The sequence below is a fragment of the Myotis nattereri genome (genome assembly GCF_964212035.1).
Source record: "Myotis nattereri genome assembly, chromosome: 4".
Lineage (NCBI taxonomy): Eukaryota > Metazoa > Chordata > Mammalia > Chiroptera > Vespertilionidae > Myotis > Myotis nattereri.
In genome coordinates, this window is record NC_138079.1 from 83,464,758 (window position 1) to 83,481,997 (window position 17,240).

General features: G+C 36.8%; 1 protein-coding gene across 1 annotated transcript in view; it reads left to right on the plus strand.

The window, feature by feature from the left end:
- GTF2I (general transcription factor IIi) overlaps positions 1 to 17,240 on the plus strand; it is a 121,153-nt gene that overhangs the window by 84,209 nt on the left and 19,704 nt on the right. Inside the window, exons 13-20 of the mRNA XM_081090439.1 lie at positions 256 to 366; positions 1,458 to 1,523; positions 4,516 to 4,699; positions 7,169 to 7,227; positions 10,587 to 10,658; positions 11,157 to 11,340; positions 12,394 to 12,452; positions 17,064 to 17,135. Of these exons, the coding sequence (XP_080946565.1) occupies positions 256 to 366; positions 1,458 to 1,523; positions 4,516 to 4,699; positions 7,169 to 7,227; positions 10,587 to 10,658; positions 11,157 to 11,340; positions 12,394 to 12,452; positions 17,064 to 17,135 (807 nt within the window). The remainder of the gene's footprint in view (positions 1 to 255; positions 367 to 1,457; positions 1,524 to 4,515; positions 4,700 to 7,168; positions 7,228 to 10,586; positions 10,659 to 11,156; positions 11,341 to 12,393; positions 12,453 to 17,063; positions 17,136 to 17,240) is intronic.

A 17,240-nucleotide genomic window follows, 5' to 3' on the forward strand; every position in this document is an offset into this window, starting at 1 on the left:
AGGGGAATTTTATAATGACAGTTCAAATGAAGCAAAGTAAAAAAATGAAGACAACAGGGAAAATGAGATATATTCACTTGAGCACATCTCAAAAGAGTAGGAAAACTTGAAATGTAACTGGGAAAAATATGATGAAAATGACAATACTAAAATATTTCATGTCCCCTCATATCTTTCGATTGTTGAGGATTTAATAGGTGGTGGCTGTCAGTCATTTAGTCTGTTCCTCCAGTGATGACAGTTTTCTTTTTCAAGATGATGATTATTCTCCACCTACCAAGAGACCAAAGAGCAACGAACCACCCCAGCCACCAGCCGCAGAACCTGCCAACGCTGGAAAACGGAAAGTGAGGGAGTTCAACTTTGGTAAGTTCTTGGTTAAATACAGGCCTGTTTTCTTTGATTCTGAACTCTTTCTGTTAGTGATAAAAGGCATTCTTTAGAGGCATGCTTTAAATGTATTACTGTCTTGTAATCTAATCTGAGGAAAACTACAGGCAGTTTGAAGTAACTTTACATTATTTAAACATAGTTTGGGTTTACCAAAGCATGAGACATTGTATCTTCTGATGTTATAGGTAGACTTTAAATCAGTATTAATGAGTTAGTAATTCAATTATTTTTCTTAGCTTTAAAACCTTCTTTAAGATATATTTTAATATCTTGTTCTGTGTAACTGCCAGCAGCTAATATAACCAAACTCCAATGGATGATGTATGTAGCTTTTTGAAGGGACTAAATAAAATATTAGTAGTGAATTGTGCTGTGATCTCTATTTTGAATAGATAAAACATTTAGCTTATGTACATTTTTAAGATAACATGTTAATATTTTAACTTGTCATAAAGTCTCATTTCCATACAACTTAGAGTTTCTTTAAAACTTTTTTTTTATTGATTTTTTACAGAGAGGAAGGGAGAGAGATAGAGAGTTGGAAACATCAGTGAGAGAGAAACATTGATCAGCTGCCTCCTGCACATCTCCCACTAGGGATGTGCCCGCAACCAAGGCACATGCCCCTGACCGGAATCGAACCCGGGACCCTTTAGTCCACAGGCCGATACTCTATCCACTGAGCCGAACCGGTTTTGGCTAGAGTTTCTTGAATGACCTTGGAGACCTCCCCTTTTTTGGCCTCCATTTTGTAATATTGTATTATATTGGTCTTTTCTGCTCTCCTACTTTTCAGAAACATTAGGCTAAAAAGATGTACTTGGTATGAAATGTTTTGAAAATAAACTTTAAAACCTTCCCTATAATCTCCTATTGAACCAATTCTAAGAACTACCAGATTGGAGAAGTTCTTAGGAAAGCAGTAAAATTATATAGATGAAGATGGATTATTAAAAATTAGGACATATTATGAAGAAAACATCATTAGATGTTGGGTTATCTTAAGAACTTATTAGTGCCCCCAAACAGGGATTTATTATTGAGATTTAACTTTCAATTTTCAGAGAAATGGAATGCTCGAATTACTGATCTACGTAAACAAGTTGAAGAGTTGTTTGAAAGAAAATATGGTAAGTCTAAACTCAAAAATTCTTGTAATGTTTTGTTTATAAGCTTTTTAACAATGGAGTTACTGTTCCTCTAACGTGAGTAAGCAAGTCCAGCTCTATTAGTGAATTGTGCCTTACTTGTATATCTGTCCCTGGAAAGATCGTTGGATAGTATCTGTCCAAATATTTGAATCTTTGTTTAAACTTTCAGCATGTAAGTATTGTATTATTTTCTATACGAATAACTGTAAACCTACTTTTGCCTTACCCTGTACAGTGGGGCCTTGACTTACGAGTTTAATTCGTTCCGTGACGGAGCTCGTAACTCAAATTACTCGTATGTCAAATCTTAAAGTGAACGAGTGAGACACGTGATGCTGGGCTGATGTTGTGGCGTTCACTGTGACGTTCGCTGTGCCAACTAGCGGTGGGGTATCTGAAGCTGGCTCGTAACCCAAATTTTAGCTCGCAACTCAAAGCAAAAAATCGGCCGAGAGACGGCTTGTATCTCGAAAAACTCATTAGTCGGGACACTCGTAAGTCAAGGCCCCACTGTATTTGTTGCAAAGTCCTGGTTCTTGGAGATTTAATGGAAGATTGTTTTCTTAAATAATATTCTATCTTAACGATTATTTTATTTTGTTTTTTAAAATATATTTTTATTTTTTTCAGAGAGGAAGGGAGAGGGAGAGGGAGAAACATCCATGATGAGAGAGAATCATTGATTGACTGCCTCCTCCACACCCCAACTGGGGATCAAGCCCGCAACCCAGGCATGTGCCCTGACCAGGAATCGAACTGTGACCTGGTTCATAGGTTGATACTCAACCACTGAGCAACACCGGCTGGGTGCAACAATTACTAGTATTTTAAAAGATCATGTTTTGCTGGGGGGTTTTTGTTGTTGTCATTTGGAGGATTCTTTGCAGTCAGTTGTGAAATTGTATAATGTTCTGAATTTTAACTTGACAATCTCATTTCTGTGGTGCTCTCCTGTCTCACTGTATTTTTCTAAGAGAAGTTTTTAAATGATAAGTCACAATGGCATTATGTACTTTAATAAACTTAAAGTGAACATTTCTCTATCACAGATGATTACTTAACCATCAATGAAGATTTAGAGTAAATTTAATAATAAATTAAATAGCTTTTCCTTAATATTTTCAGTCATTTTTAGAAGTTTTTTTTAGTAGTTATCCCATTTTTCAATAGTCAGAGCCTTTGCCAGTGATTTTAATTGGTCCACAGGAAAGCAACAACGGATAACATATTCTACACCGGAAGCACCACAACATGGGGATTGCCTTAGGGCAGCGGTTCTCAACCTGTGGGTCGCGACCATCGGAAAACACATATAGCATATCAGATATTTACATTACGATTCATAACAGTAGCAAAATTACAGTTATGAAGTAGCAACGAAAATAATTTTATGGTTGGGGGTCACCACAACATGAGGAACCGTATTAAAGGGTCTCGGCATTAGGAAGGTTGAGAACCACTGCCTTAGGGGAAGCTATTTTCATTGTTATATGTGACATGATTTCCAGATGTATATCAACAAAGGATGTTAAATCTATCTCATTGTTAATGTGTAATATGGTATACTCGAAACTATAGTACAAATATTAATGTTTAGCAAATAGACTTTTACATAAAGTGCCAGCAAAATAAAGTGGGGCTGTTCGGATGGGAACTCCTGAGGGAGGAGAGGTTGAAGGGAATCCATAGGAGTCACTTTAGCTTTGGGACTTTGTTGGCAGTGTCATTAGCACCTCTGCTGTTCTTTTAGGGTACTTAGCATTTTAGGTAACTGTGCTGTGTGTATTAAAATAATATAGAAGTCTTGGAAAGAATAATGGAATGTGTCTGATATGTGTCTATAGTCATAGAAAATGTGGCATTGCTTTAGTTAGTGACAAAAGGCTTACCTGTGAAAATTTCAGTACTAAGTGTAAATGTGCCTGTGTTATAGATGAACATAATTGATATTCTTAATACCTTTTTATCATGAAAATTTCCAAACAGAAACGAAAGTAAAGAATCAAAGACCCTCTAAGTATCCATTACTCAAAATCAACAACCTTTAACATTTTACAGAATTTTCTTTCTTGTTCTTTTCTGTCCCATCTCTTTTTGATGTAAGAATATTTTAAAACTCCGGTATCCTAGCATCATGTCATTTCACCTCTCAAAAGGATTTTGTGTTGAATCCTTGTCATTTCAAATGGGGAGTTGGGTGAGAGGAAGGCATTGTCTTAATCTCAGTTCCACTATAACAAATAAGAACATTTAATACTCAGTGATATTTAAATGTCTCCTGTTCAGAAAAACTGACCCTTCAGAGTTTGTTTAATAAAATCAATGTCTACTCATTATAGTTTATTCTTTTCTTAAAGTATAATTGACATACATCATTATTAGTTTCAGGTGTACAACATAATGATTTGACATTTATATCTTTCAAAGTGATCATCATCATAAGTCTAGTAACTATCACCGTATAAAGATATTACAATATTGAGTATATTTAATTCTTAACACTCCCCATGCTTTCCACTTTTTTGCAGCTGTTGCATTATTTTCTTCTTGGATAAATAAATCTAGCAGAATTTTTAGGTAAATCTTCTGCTTCAGTTTTTTAAAAGAAAATACTTTTACACTAATGTTTAAATGTTTAAAAATACTGCTCTCATTACATATTGTATGTGTTAGCTGTTATCAACTGATTTGTTTTTCTGGGTTCATTTATGTTCAGATTTCAAGAGGAAGTCTAGCTAGGTCTACATTACTTCAAAATATATATTAGTTCATTGCAGATTTGGTTAAATAGACCATTGGCATCTTTGGTGTTCTTTTCTTTTTAATTCTTTTGTACTGTTTTATTGATTCAATTATAATAAACAAAAGTAAAAATTAATTATATAAGTTACAGAGCAATACATATTCAACTATTTTTGTGCTTAATCCTTGTCATTTAATGATTTTTCTCTTTCTCTTTTCAACCTTAAAGCTCAAGCTATAAAAGCCAAAGGTCCTGTGACGATCCCATACCCTCTTTTCCAGTCACATGTTGAAGACCTTTATGTAGAAGGACTTCCAGAAGGAATTCCTTTTAGAAGGCCATCTACTTATGGAATTCCTCGCCTTGAAAGGATATTACTTGCAAAGGAAAGAATTCGTTTTGTGATTAAGAAGTAAGACTCTTGCACTCTTCTTTGTTCATGATTAGTGCATTTTTTAATATTGTTGACAACTATTAACCACTAGGCTATACTTAAATTAAGTTTTAATTATTATATATATTATTTTATTTTCCACTTGTCAGTGTGCCTGTGTCAGTCATGTCAGAGTTGGCTTTTAGAACATAAACGCCTGCTCATATATGATTGCATACAAATATAATTTTCTTTTCTAGTTTTCTGCTAAGTATGCTAAAGAAAGTAGTAACAAAGTATTAATGTCTTGTTTTTTTTAGCTCTCTCTCTCTCTCTCTCTCAAATCAATAAATATCCTCAGGTGAGAATTGAAAAAAATTAGTGCAGCTATTGAATTGGAAGTGTAAATGCTTCCATTTAAAAATGGCAGCCACATCACCCATTTTTGTATTTTCTACTCTCTTATATTCTATGAAGAGTACAATAAAAGTTTAAAAACTAAGAGGGCATTTATCAACATATTTTTGCAATAGAAATTTCCTATTATACCCATGAAACGAGTACTAGATATATTTGTAAAGGAGAACAATTGGAGGATAGTTTGGAAATGATAAAATGTAATTGTTAAACAAAAATTTTCAATGACAGGGCTAGAGGGTTGGTAGTCCTCATCTAGTAACATCTGACTTAGAACGGAAAGAGGTATCAAAAATGAGTCACCTCATAGAATTTCAGTGCTCTAAGGATAGGGAAAAAATCATTTGGTTCTAGGGAGTAAAACCAGGTCATCCACGAGGTGGAACTTGTTGCTAACAGTTTATTTCCCCCCAATATATTGTGATTTAAAGATTTAGTAGTCTTTGCCCTAGCCAGTTTGGCTTAGCGGATAGAGCAGGGGTGGGCAAACTTTTTGACTTGAGGGCCACAATGGGTTCTTAAACTGGGCAGGAGGGCCGGAACAAAAGCATGGATGGAGTGTTTGTGTGAACTAATATAAATTCAAAGTAAACATCATTACATAAAAGGGTATGGTCTTTTTTTTCAATAGTTTTATTCATTTCAAACGGGCCAGATCCGGCCCACAGGCCGTAGTTTGCCCACGGCTGGGATAGAGTGTCAGCTTGCAGACGGAAGGGTCTCAGGTTCGATTCTGGTCAAGGGCACATGCCTGAGTTACAGGCTCAGTCCAACGTGCAGGAGGCAGCCAGTCAGTGATTCCCTCTCATCATTGATGTTTCTGTCTATCTCTTCCTCTCCCTTCCTCTCTGAAATCCATAAAAAAATATTTTTTAAAAAAGATTTAGTAGTCTCTTATGAAATCGAATGGTAAACAAAATGGCTTGTTCTAAAATCCTGACACTAGCCAAGAGCCATAAACAAGAATTAACCTCCCCACTACATATTGATGTATTAATAAGTTTATTGTTTTAAGAACTCTTTTGTATTGTCATTTTATTAAATTGTTTTTTAATTTATTTGAAGTTTATTTTTAATAACAAAATTAATGTATAACTTATTTTAACAGGTTTTGCTTATGTTTGCTAATCTTAAAGCATATAAAACCCTGTTTAGATGTTTAAATGTTCATGCAAGCTTATCACAAGTTCCTTTATGCTTTGCACATCCTGTTTCAAGTCCTTTCAATATACTCATTTATGGGAAACCATCTTCCACATTTGGAAGGGACTTTGTAAAGCCTTTCCCCAAAGGATAATGTGGTTAGTCTTGATAAGCAAAAACTATTTTGTTTATTTAGAAGGGTAATTCTATAGAGTTTAGCAATGTTTTATTTCACAGCTCACTATTGATCAAATATTTTGTATATCATTGACCTAATCCTGTATTAGATTCTATCATTTCTGGAATTATTGTTAATATAGACATGGTTATGCTTATCTTTGCTGCCTCCTCCTCCCTCCCCCTCCCTCTCCCTCTCTTCACCCCCCCACCCCCACCCCCCCACTCCCAATTACTTTAGGCCATTACAGTAAAATAGAGTGATATGGAAGTTAGATTGTGAAAATTATGTGATCTTGAGATTATGTTTTATGGGCCATTTGTGTATTAGGAAAAACTTTAAAAGCAAGTATATTGTCCTACAAATGTTAGTATTGAAATATATTTAGCATTTTTATCATTAATTTATAGATATGTTGAAGTAAGGTAGTCTTGAATGAAATGTAAAATTAAAGGTGCTCATTTAAAATGTTTGTAGTTTGCTTTCTTTGGTGTTATGCTTTTACAAAATGCCTTTGGCTTGCAAAGTTAACTCTTTTTCTGTCAGGACGCAGGCTCTATGAAGCATCTTATTAAATAATGTGTAATTACCATTGAGTTTTATTACTCTGAGGAAATCTCAAGAAATTAGAATTTAATTTTACTCGGGAGTCCAGATTGTCTTTTTCTTTAGAAACTGGTCTTAATGACTGAATATTAAATAAGTACTAGTAGTTACTACTTTGATTAATATTACCATGTGAATATTTAGTATTGTTTCTTACCTTGCAGACATGAACTTCTGAATTCAACACGTGAGGACTTACAGCTTGATAAACCAGCTTCAGGAGGTAGGTCTCAAGTCATATCAGAACCTTATGTATAAGAAATACACAGTGTGCCCTAGCTGGTTTGGCTCAGTGGGTAGAGCAGCAGCTTGCAGACTGAGGGGTCAGGGTCCCACCTTCAGTTCCACTCAGGCGCACATGCCCAAGTTGCGGGCTTGATCCCCAGTAGGGTGCATGCAGGAGACAGCCAGTCAATGATTCTCTCTCATCATTGATGTTTCTATCGCTCTCTCCCTCTCCTTCCCTCTCTGAAATCAATGAAAATCTATATATATAAAAGCCTAAGTGACTGTCCCACCATCCAACCGTTTGCTATGATGCACAGTGACCACCAGGGGGCAGACACTCCGACCAGTAATTATGACACACACTGACCACCAGGGGGCAGGTGCTCAACCCAGAAGCTGCCGAGCGACAGCAACTTTGCAGAGTGCCCTCTTGCACGCCAGGACCCCTTGGGGGATGTCAGACTGCCGGTTTCAGCCTGAGTCCCTCAGGCCAGGCTGAGGAACCCCACCTGCTGGAGGGACCCGGCTCACTCCACAGACGCCCTTCGAGCCCTGGCGCTGCCCCAGGTGCAGCTGCTGGGGAGGGACCGCGGGAAGATGGCTCCAGGACATGTCCAGCCCATCTCGCCCCACTGGCCACCTTCTAATTAATTTCCTTTCAGTGTTCACGAATCTGTGCACTGGGCCTCTAGTCTATATATTTAAAGGCTAAGTGACTGACTGACCGGCCAGCTGGTACATAGGATGTGCACTGGCAATTTAAAAATAAACATTGACTTGCACATGCACAATACATATAAAGCTCTCGCTGGCGCCAGTCACATGCGTGTTTTGATCTGTCATTGTCGATTGTGAATTTGGTTGTTTTTGTTGACATTCTGAAGCTGAAAGAAAGTGGCATCGTCGACAGAGTATGTCTGAAGACCAACTATTGGCACAACATACCTCTGAAGCCAAAAGAAGCCGGTGTTGTCAACAGAATATGTCTGAAGAACAACTATTGGCACAACGTATCTCTGATTCTGAAAGTGACATTGTCGACAGAATATGTCTGAAGACGAACTATTGGAACAACGTATCTCTGATGCTGAAAGTGACATTGTCGACAGAATATGTCTGAAGACGAACTATTGGAACAACGTATCTCTGATGCTGAAAGTGACATTGTCGACAGAATATGTCTGAAGACCAACTATTGGCACAACGTACCTCTGAAGCCGAAAGAAGTCGGCGTTGTCGACAAAATATCTCTAAAGAACAACTATTGGCACAATGTACTTATGACGCTGAAAGAAAGTGACAATGTTGACAGAATGTATCAGAAGACCAACTATTGGCACAACGTACCTCTGAAGCCAAAAAAAGCCAGCATTGTCAACAGAATGTCTGAAGAACAGTCATCAACAAGTACTACCGGTACTGGTAGGAACTGCCTTCATAGTGAAAATGAAATAAATGAGGATGCAGTTAACGAACATATTTGTGGTGGAATGACTGTCACATGTCAATTTTGCCTATCACTAAATTTCTCCAATGAAAAACCAACTGATGGAAAATTTACTTGATGTTGTTACTGTTTCTTTATTAATCAATTTATATATTATTTTCATATACATTTTACCCATTTTCTTTAATCTCTGACACTTCTATTATAGAGAAAGGGTGAATAATGATATTAAAATATTTCTTCTAATTAATTTCCTTTCAATGTGCATGAATCTGTGCACCAGGCCACTAGTATATTAATTTAAAAAAAGAAATATACAATGTCAAAATATTTCCAATACTCTCTAGAACAATAAACTCATTTTCTTCATAGTAACCCATTATAAATAAGTACAAATCAGCATCATATTTTTGGGTAGACTAAAGGAAGCATATCTGTTCTTTTGAGATGCAAACATTATCTGGGATAAAGTATTGAACAATTTTTATTTTTTTAATATTAGTTTCTTCCATTTCCTGGAGTTATACATTTTTTTTTTTAATATATCTCTTTATTGATTTCAGAGAGGAAGGAAGAGGGAGAGAGAGATAAAAACATCATTGATGAGAGAGAATCATTGATGGGCTGCCTCCTGTATGTCCCCTACTGGGGATTGAACCTGCAACCCAGACATGTGCCCCCAGCCGGAATCTGGGACCCTTCAGTCCACATGCTGACGCTCTATCCACTGAGTCAATCCAGCTAGGGCTATTGAACAATTTATTACCCAAGTATACATTAGCCAATTAAATAATCATTCATCATTATACCTAGGACATAAAAAGATATACTAAAGCATATAGGCAACAGTATTATCAGTTGTTTGTTAATTGTGTTTTGAAGGAAATACAATCGTGATTCATTCTCTTGCTTGCTTTTGCAAGAGAGTAGACTGGGATGGGTATATAAAATTTACCTGGCCGGGTAGTGCAGTTGGTTAGAGCATCATCCAGATACACCAAGGTTTGATCCCTAGTCAGGGCACATACAAGAATCAACCAATGAATGCATAAATAAGTGGAACAACAAATCAATGTCTCTTTCTCCCTCTCTGTCTGTCTGTCTCTCTCTCAAATCAATAAATAAAAATTTAAGCCCAGCCAGTGTGGTTCAGTGGTTGAACTTCAACCCGTGAACCAAGAGGTCACCAGTTTGATTTCCAGTCAGGGCACATGCCCAGGTTGCTGACTCGATCCCCAGTAGGGACTGTAAAGGGGGTAGCTGATCGATGATATTTCTCATATGTGTTTCTATCTCTTTATCCCTCTCCCTTCCTCTCTCTCTAAAAATCTTTCAGAAAGGGAGAGAGAGATAGAAACATCAATGATGAGAGAGAATCATTGACTGGCTGCCTCCTGCATGCCTGCTGGGGATCGAGCCTGCAACCCAGGCATGTGCTCTGATTGGGAATTGAACCATGATCTCCTGGTTCATAGGTCGATGGTCAACCACTGAGCCATGCCAGCCAGGCAATAAAAACATATTTTTTTTAAAAATTTTTAAAAATACAATTTGCATCACTTAGAATTTGTGTAGTGGAATGCTTGCGAGTAGTCTTAAATGCCTAAATTTATCATTGCATAAATCTGCTAGCTGTTTCTGAATAAACTGAATTATATTATTTTCTATCTTTAATTATGACAATTTAGAACACCTATTACCTATGTAAAATTATCTTAAATTATAAATTTCCATTTTGTCAATTGTTTTATTCTTACTCTTTTTATTCAGTGTTAGTACTGTTTTAATAAACACATTCTGAAATCATAGGAATAATTTTAGTCAGAATAGCAAAATGATATTGCCTATTTCATAATTATATTAATGGCATCAAATTGAGGAAATTTGTATCCTTTTTATTCTGACAGTAAAGGAAGAGTGGTATGCCAGAATTACTAAATTACGAAAGATGGTAGATCAGCTTTTCTGCAAAAAATTTGGTAAGTCTAATTTTTCCCCCAACTAAAGTATATTAGAGAATAATTTCCCCAAATTTTGCTTTAACAAAGTAAATACAATAAATATGACTCACTTCTAGTTTTTCTCTATTGTTTTCAAATATATATTTATAATGAAACGTTCTAAACCTGTACCAAAGGGAGAGAATAGTGTAACAAACTCCCAGATACTCTTTATTGTGTCATAGTTTTCTTTTTTTATTTCTTTCAAAAGATACAGAAAAGTTTTTTATAACAAGATCTTAATGTTATTAAGATGGTCTTAGAATCAGGAAACATTAAGTCCATCACAAGTTACCCTTGATCAGCGGCCCTTTCTTTATACCTGCAATTGCTGCTTTAAGTCTATTTCGTGGTTAGTGTATTGTTTCCAGAGTGTGCTTGGCTTTCTAAAACATTGACATGTACACTGATTTGGGTTGTACCAAAATATGATTGCAGCAGGAACTTAGTCTCCTGAATTGTTTTTCTTTTGTAAAGCTGAAGCCTTGGGGAGCACTGAAGCCAAGGCTGTACCTTACCAGAAATTTGAGGCACATCCTAATGATCTCTATGTGGAAGGACTACCAGAAAACATTCCTTTTAGAAGTCCTTCATGGTATGGAATCCCAAGGCTTGAAAAAATTATTCAAGTGGGCAATCGAATTAAATTTGTTATTAAAAGGTAAGATTATAATCTACAGAAATAAATTTAATGTTGTCTTAAATATTAATTTAATGAAAATGGATGACTTTATGTTCGCTTCTCAGTTGGACTTATTCTAGTATTCAGAATTAAGATGTTACATTTAGATTCATTTATGGAGCAAATGTTTATTTAGTGCCAGGTACCAGATGTACAAAATTGGGTATGACAGTTCAGATGACTTATTACAGACATAAATTCAATAAAGTATTACTAAGCACTTTGGGGGAGAAGACTAGGGGTAGCATGTAGATTGGTCACTTGTACATAGAGATTGGAGAAAAGGTGTTTCAAATAAAGGAAATAATGTAAGTGGGGGCAAGAAGTATCGAATGTACTTTAATGTTTACCTAACCGCACCATTCTGTGCGGAGTGGGCTGAGATGCCTTGTGTGCACTGAGTGAAAGACAGATTGAGGCAGCCAAGTGGAGGAAAGGCCTTATGTCTTATACAATCAGTGGAGTAATTAAACAATTTTAAAGCTGATTCCCCTTAAAATAATTTGGATTTACATTTTAGAAATGCTGTTTTGGCTTGGGTTTGAAGGATAGCAGAATGGGTAATTTGGGAGCAGAGTGTGTAAACAGAAGGCCTGTTTTTAATACGGAAGAATTGTGGTGGATGAAGACTCTATTACTTGCTTATTACTGTTTGGGGGTTGTGCATTTGTGTATGTTTGTTGGGACTAATTGTATAAGGGAGAGGCAACTTTAGGATGACATAGCTAGATATTTCTAGCTATATTGTGATATAGTTCATTTGGGATTTAAAAAAAGAAGGTTGAGCTGGTTGGAGGGAAAGGTTTTGTACATTTAAGCTTAAAATGCATTTCAGGACATTCAGATAGTTCCACCTGAATCTGTTAAAATTGCTATTTTCAAAATAATCTGGAGTCACCAGAATGGTACTTTTCATTACACAAGAAGGCAGAATGAACCATATTGAAAATCAGTGGCCCTGCACATATGTGTGGAGAAGGCCTGTAAGGCATTCCTAAATGCTCTGTTACTAATGTCAACTTATTTTTACAGACCAGAACTTCTGACTCACAGTACTACTGAAGTTACTCAGCCAAGAACGAATACACCAGGTAAAATAATAGTGAATTTCTTTTTTAAAAGCTTATGAAGCCCTGGCCAGATAGCTCAGTTGGTTAAAGTGTTGTCTTGATACATCAAGGTTGCAGGTTTGATCCCTGGTCAGGAACATACAAGAAGCAACCAATGAATGCATAAATAAGTGGAACAATAAATTGATCTCTCTCCCTCTTCCTCTCCCTCTCTTTCCTTTGTCTCTCTCTCTCTTAAAATCAATAAATAAATAGATTGAAGGGATAAAACCTTATTAGATAAATTATTTTTAAGCTTTTAAAAAACCTTTTAAAGCAATGGAATTCCTCTTCTTTCTCCAAAAATATATTTTGAGGAATTTCAGTACAGACACTACTTGATTTATCAATATGAACATAAGCAGTTTTAGAGAATTTGAGCTTTGAATTTGGACCAGTGGTGTTCAGTAGAAATAAAATGTGTGTCACAAATGCAAGCCACATATGTCATTTTAAATTTTCTAGTAAACAAACCTGTTTTAACCTAATCAATATAAAATATACATGAAAAAGGAATTTGCATTTTTTATTTCATATGTTTACTAGAGGCCCAGTGCACGAAATTTGCAGTCCAGGAGCCCTCGGGGGATGTCCAACCGACAGCTTAGGCCCACTTCTCCTGGGGGGCAGGCCTAAGCCATCAGTCAGACATCCTTAGCGCTGCTGTGGAGGCGGGAGAGGCTCCTGCCACCCTGCTGTGCTTGCCAGCCATGAACCCGGCTTTTGGCTGAGCGGCGCTCCCCCAGTGGGAGCACACTGACCACCAGGGTGCAGCTTCTGTGTTGAGCATTTGTCTCCTGGTGGTCAGTGTGTGTCATAGCAACCTGTCATTCTGCCAATCGGTCAATTTGCATATTAGCCTTTTATGATATAGGATAGGGTATTCTATTTGAAATGCCCATGTGTATTTTATACTCTTATCTCAATTCAACTTGCCATGTTTTAAGTGCTCAGTTGTCAGATGTGGCAAATGTTGCAGACTATGCAGATTTAAACTTTAATCTTTATTTATACAAACCCTGTTTTTTCATCTTTTTTCCTTCCCTCACCTGAGATATGCTTTTTATTGATTTTAGAGAGGGGAAGGGGTGGGTAGGAGATAGAGGGAAGGAGTGAGGGAGGGGAGAGGCAGGGAGGGAGGGAAAAGAAAAGACAGAAGAAAGAGAAAGAAAGAAACATCAATGTGAGAGAGAAACATAGATCAGTTGCCTCCCAAATGGACCCCAACTGGGGATCACACCCGCCACTTTTTGGTGTACAGGACGTTGCTTCAACTGATCCACACTGAACAGGGCTATACCCTATTTTTCAGATGACAAATGCTGTAATTCCAGCAATTGCACTGGCCAATAGAAAGATATATGAAGTCTCAGTTTTAATTATGTGAATGGTTTATTTTCTTTATTTAAGCTATAAGTCTGCTTTTATTTTCCATCTTTTTTTAAAATATGTTTTTGTATTGATTTCAGGGAGAAAGGGAAAAGGGAGAGAGAGATAGAAATATCAATGATGAGAATCACTGATCAGCTGCCTTCTGAACTCCCTCCATGGGATCAAGCCTGCAACCCGGGTATATGCCCTAACTGGGAATCAACTGGTGACCTGGTTCATAGGTCTATGCTTAACCACTGAACCATGCTGTCTGGGCTCTTTGTCATCTTTTTGTTTTCCATTGCAGAGTGTCAGAAAAGTGACCACAACTTGTATATCTTTTACAATCTTAGGGACTTTGTTGCCAAGAACCAATGGCTGTTTCTCTGTGTGTGTAGTTAACCATTCTTGTAAATACTAAGGTAAATGAACTATTATACAAGATGGAATTATTTTCTATACTAAAATACTCATCTTTCAACTCTTAGGGTACCTGGAGCAACTGGTGAAGGTCAGCCAGTATGCCAAATAGGTTGTATAATGTTGTGTTAATCATGGCATGAAAACTGGTTGAGAAATACTGAACTAGGGAAACAAAATTATCCTGTGCCAGGAATCCTGCAGGTTGAGCATCAGAATCAGCACAGCAACCGCCTCAGCATGCATTTTTGATTTAGGCAAGAAACAATGTATTGATGATGAATTGAAGATTGGAGATGACACAGATTTTGCTAAGGGAAGTAATATATATATTTTTAAAAAAGTATTCCCAACGGTAGAGCTTTAATATTGATTAGCCAGAATATGATGGAAGTCTATGAATGACCTTTCATTTCTCAAGACAGACCTCAAATTCAAGTTTGTGATTAATATGATCACTGCTTAATATTGACTGCAAACTGAGAATGTTAAACATGCATCATTGAAAGGATATACCGGCACCATAGATGTCACTCCAAGGATTGAGTAATAGCGTTTTCATCAGTACTTGATCTGCTGTCTCCTAGCATAGATAATTCAAGTCCTGTTATCAAAAGAACCGATTCTCTGAATCATTAACAATGTTTGGCCTCCTATTAGTCATAGATTTTAGAAAGAATTGAAGGTTATCATTCTTCATCCCAACAAAATGTTAAGTTGGTGTTCCAGTGAGCCAGTCATTAGTCTTTTGCTGGGCCAACTCAAGTTTAGACTATACAACAAAAGTTGTGTTAGTCACTATTGCCATCAGCAATGTCTTTTTAATTCTTGGCATGACCTGGGATTAGGTAACAGTTGTATGCCTAAATACACTGTAGGTGTACTTCACCTTCAATTTGATAAAAGATAATATGTCAACTGTGAGAAAGTTGTGGAGCTAGCCAGGCAATTGAGCTTTGAATGGGAAGAATGGGGTGGTATTACTTGGCTCTTCTGAGGAGTAATTCAGAGATCTTTTGTAAAACCAGAAAAGGAATTGTAGGATGTGGTGAGACAGAAGGGGTGTCTGAGCAACAAGTTAACAGAAGCTCTTTACCTTGGAGAAGGAGAGGCTAGATATCTTTATAGTAATAATTCAGATTTGGTTTATATCAGAGTTACTCTAGCTGAATGGTTACACTACCATGCTAAATCCTTGAGATGCTAGTTTTCTTTTAAAGCAAAACTTCTAATGATCTTGTACGGTAAAGGTAAAGAAATATTAAGAGATTTCTGAGGCCACCAACTTTTAGCAATATTTTCAGAACCTCTCCAACATCTCCTACTGCCTTTGTCAGTAAACACAATGACATTCACACTTAATTTTGTCAGACAAGTCCTGCTTATCTGTCCCAGTGAGTGACATCCTGCACGTCTTTTTAATGACATATTTTTCTTTATTTTTACATTACATTTAAAAGAGAATGTTTGTCTTGTAAATAAGGGTTAAGGAAATAACCCATTGTAGATATGAATAGTGTTGAGTGACAACTCTCAAATCTCTTTAACATTTATTTCTGCCATTTATTTCCATTTCTTTACCATTTATTTCTTGCTGTGATTAGTAAAGTTTGCTTTGTGTGGGTTTCTAGCCACATATCTGTTCAGTAAAACAAGGAATGCCTGTATGCAAAGCAATTGCAAGTGAAGTTGTTGGTTGAACCTGGTATAGGCCTTCCCAATCCCCACAGGATTCTCTGATGTGACTTCAAGGAGGAATGTTTGAAAACCACTTATCTAGCCCTGGCTGGTGGCTCAGTTGGTTGGAACACCGTCCTGTACATCAAAATATTATGGGTTCCGTTCCTGGTCAGGGCACATACCCAGGCTGTGGGTTTGATCCCCAATTGGGTGTATATGGGAGGCAACTGATAGATGTTTCTCTCCCACATCTGTGTTTCTGTTTCTCCCCCTTCCTCTCTCTCTCAAATAATTAAAAACATATACTTGGGTGAGGATTAAAAAACACACAAAACACTCATTTAGAGCACTCTTATGAACAAGTTCTGTGTTATCGTTTTTCAAGTATGTTTTTATTATTTAGAGAGAGGGAGAAGAAGGGGAAGGGATAGAGAGATAAAAACATTGATGAGAGAGAAACATTGATCAGCCACCCCCACCAGGGACTGAGCCCAAAGCATGGGCACATGCCCCATCCAGGAATCAAACCAGCTACTTCTTGAGTCATGGGTTGACACTCAACCACTGCGTCACGCCAGCTGGGCTGAACATGAACAAGTTCTTTGTTTACAATGTGAACTTAAATTTGAACCCTGTCTGTCTCAGTTCTTCTGATATTTGACAAGTGCAGGAAATCATTCCTTTTTTCTTTCTTTTTTGTTTGTTTGTTGTTGATCCTCACCCAAGGATATTTTTCTATTGATTTTTAGAGAGAGTGGAAGGGAGGGGTAGAGACAGAGAGACACATCAACGTGAGAGAGACATATTGATTAGTTGCAACCCACATACATGCCCTTGACCAGAATCAAACCTGGAACCCTTCAGTCTGAGGCCAACACTTTATCCACTGAGCCAAACTGGCTAGGGCAGGAAATCATTATTTCCTTAAGATCCAATGTTTTTATTCTTAAATAAAATTGAATTAAGAGTATCCCTGGATTATACACCTAAAACTAATATATTATATGTCAATCACATCTCAATTTTTTAAAAAGAGCATCACTGCAAAGAACAGCATTCAATCTAATTTTGTGTCAGAAGCAATAAGGAGCATTATTAATTCGTTTTATTTTTGCTTTGTAGTCAAAGAAGATTGGAATGTCAGAATTACCAAGCTACGGAAGCAAGTGGAAGAGATTTTTAATTTGAAATTTGGTAAGTAAAACTCAGTGATTATGTCTTAACTGAAAAACAAATGAAAGGCAGTGTTGGGAATGAATTATATCAGTTCATGACCTAAAGAAGGACAGTCCCAGAAAA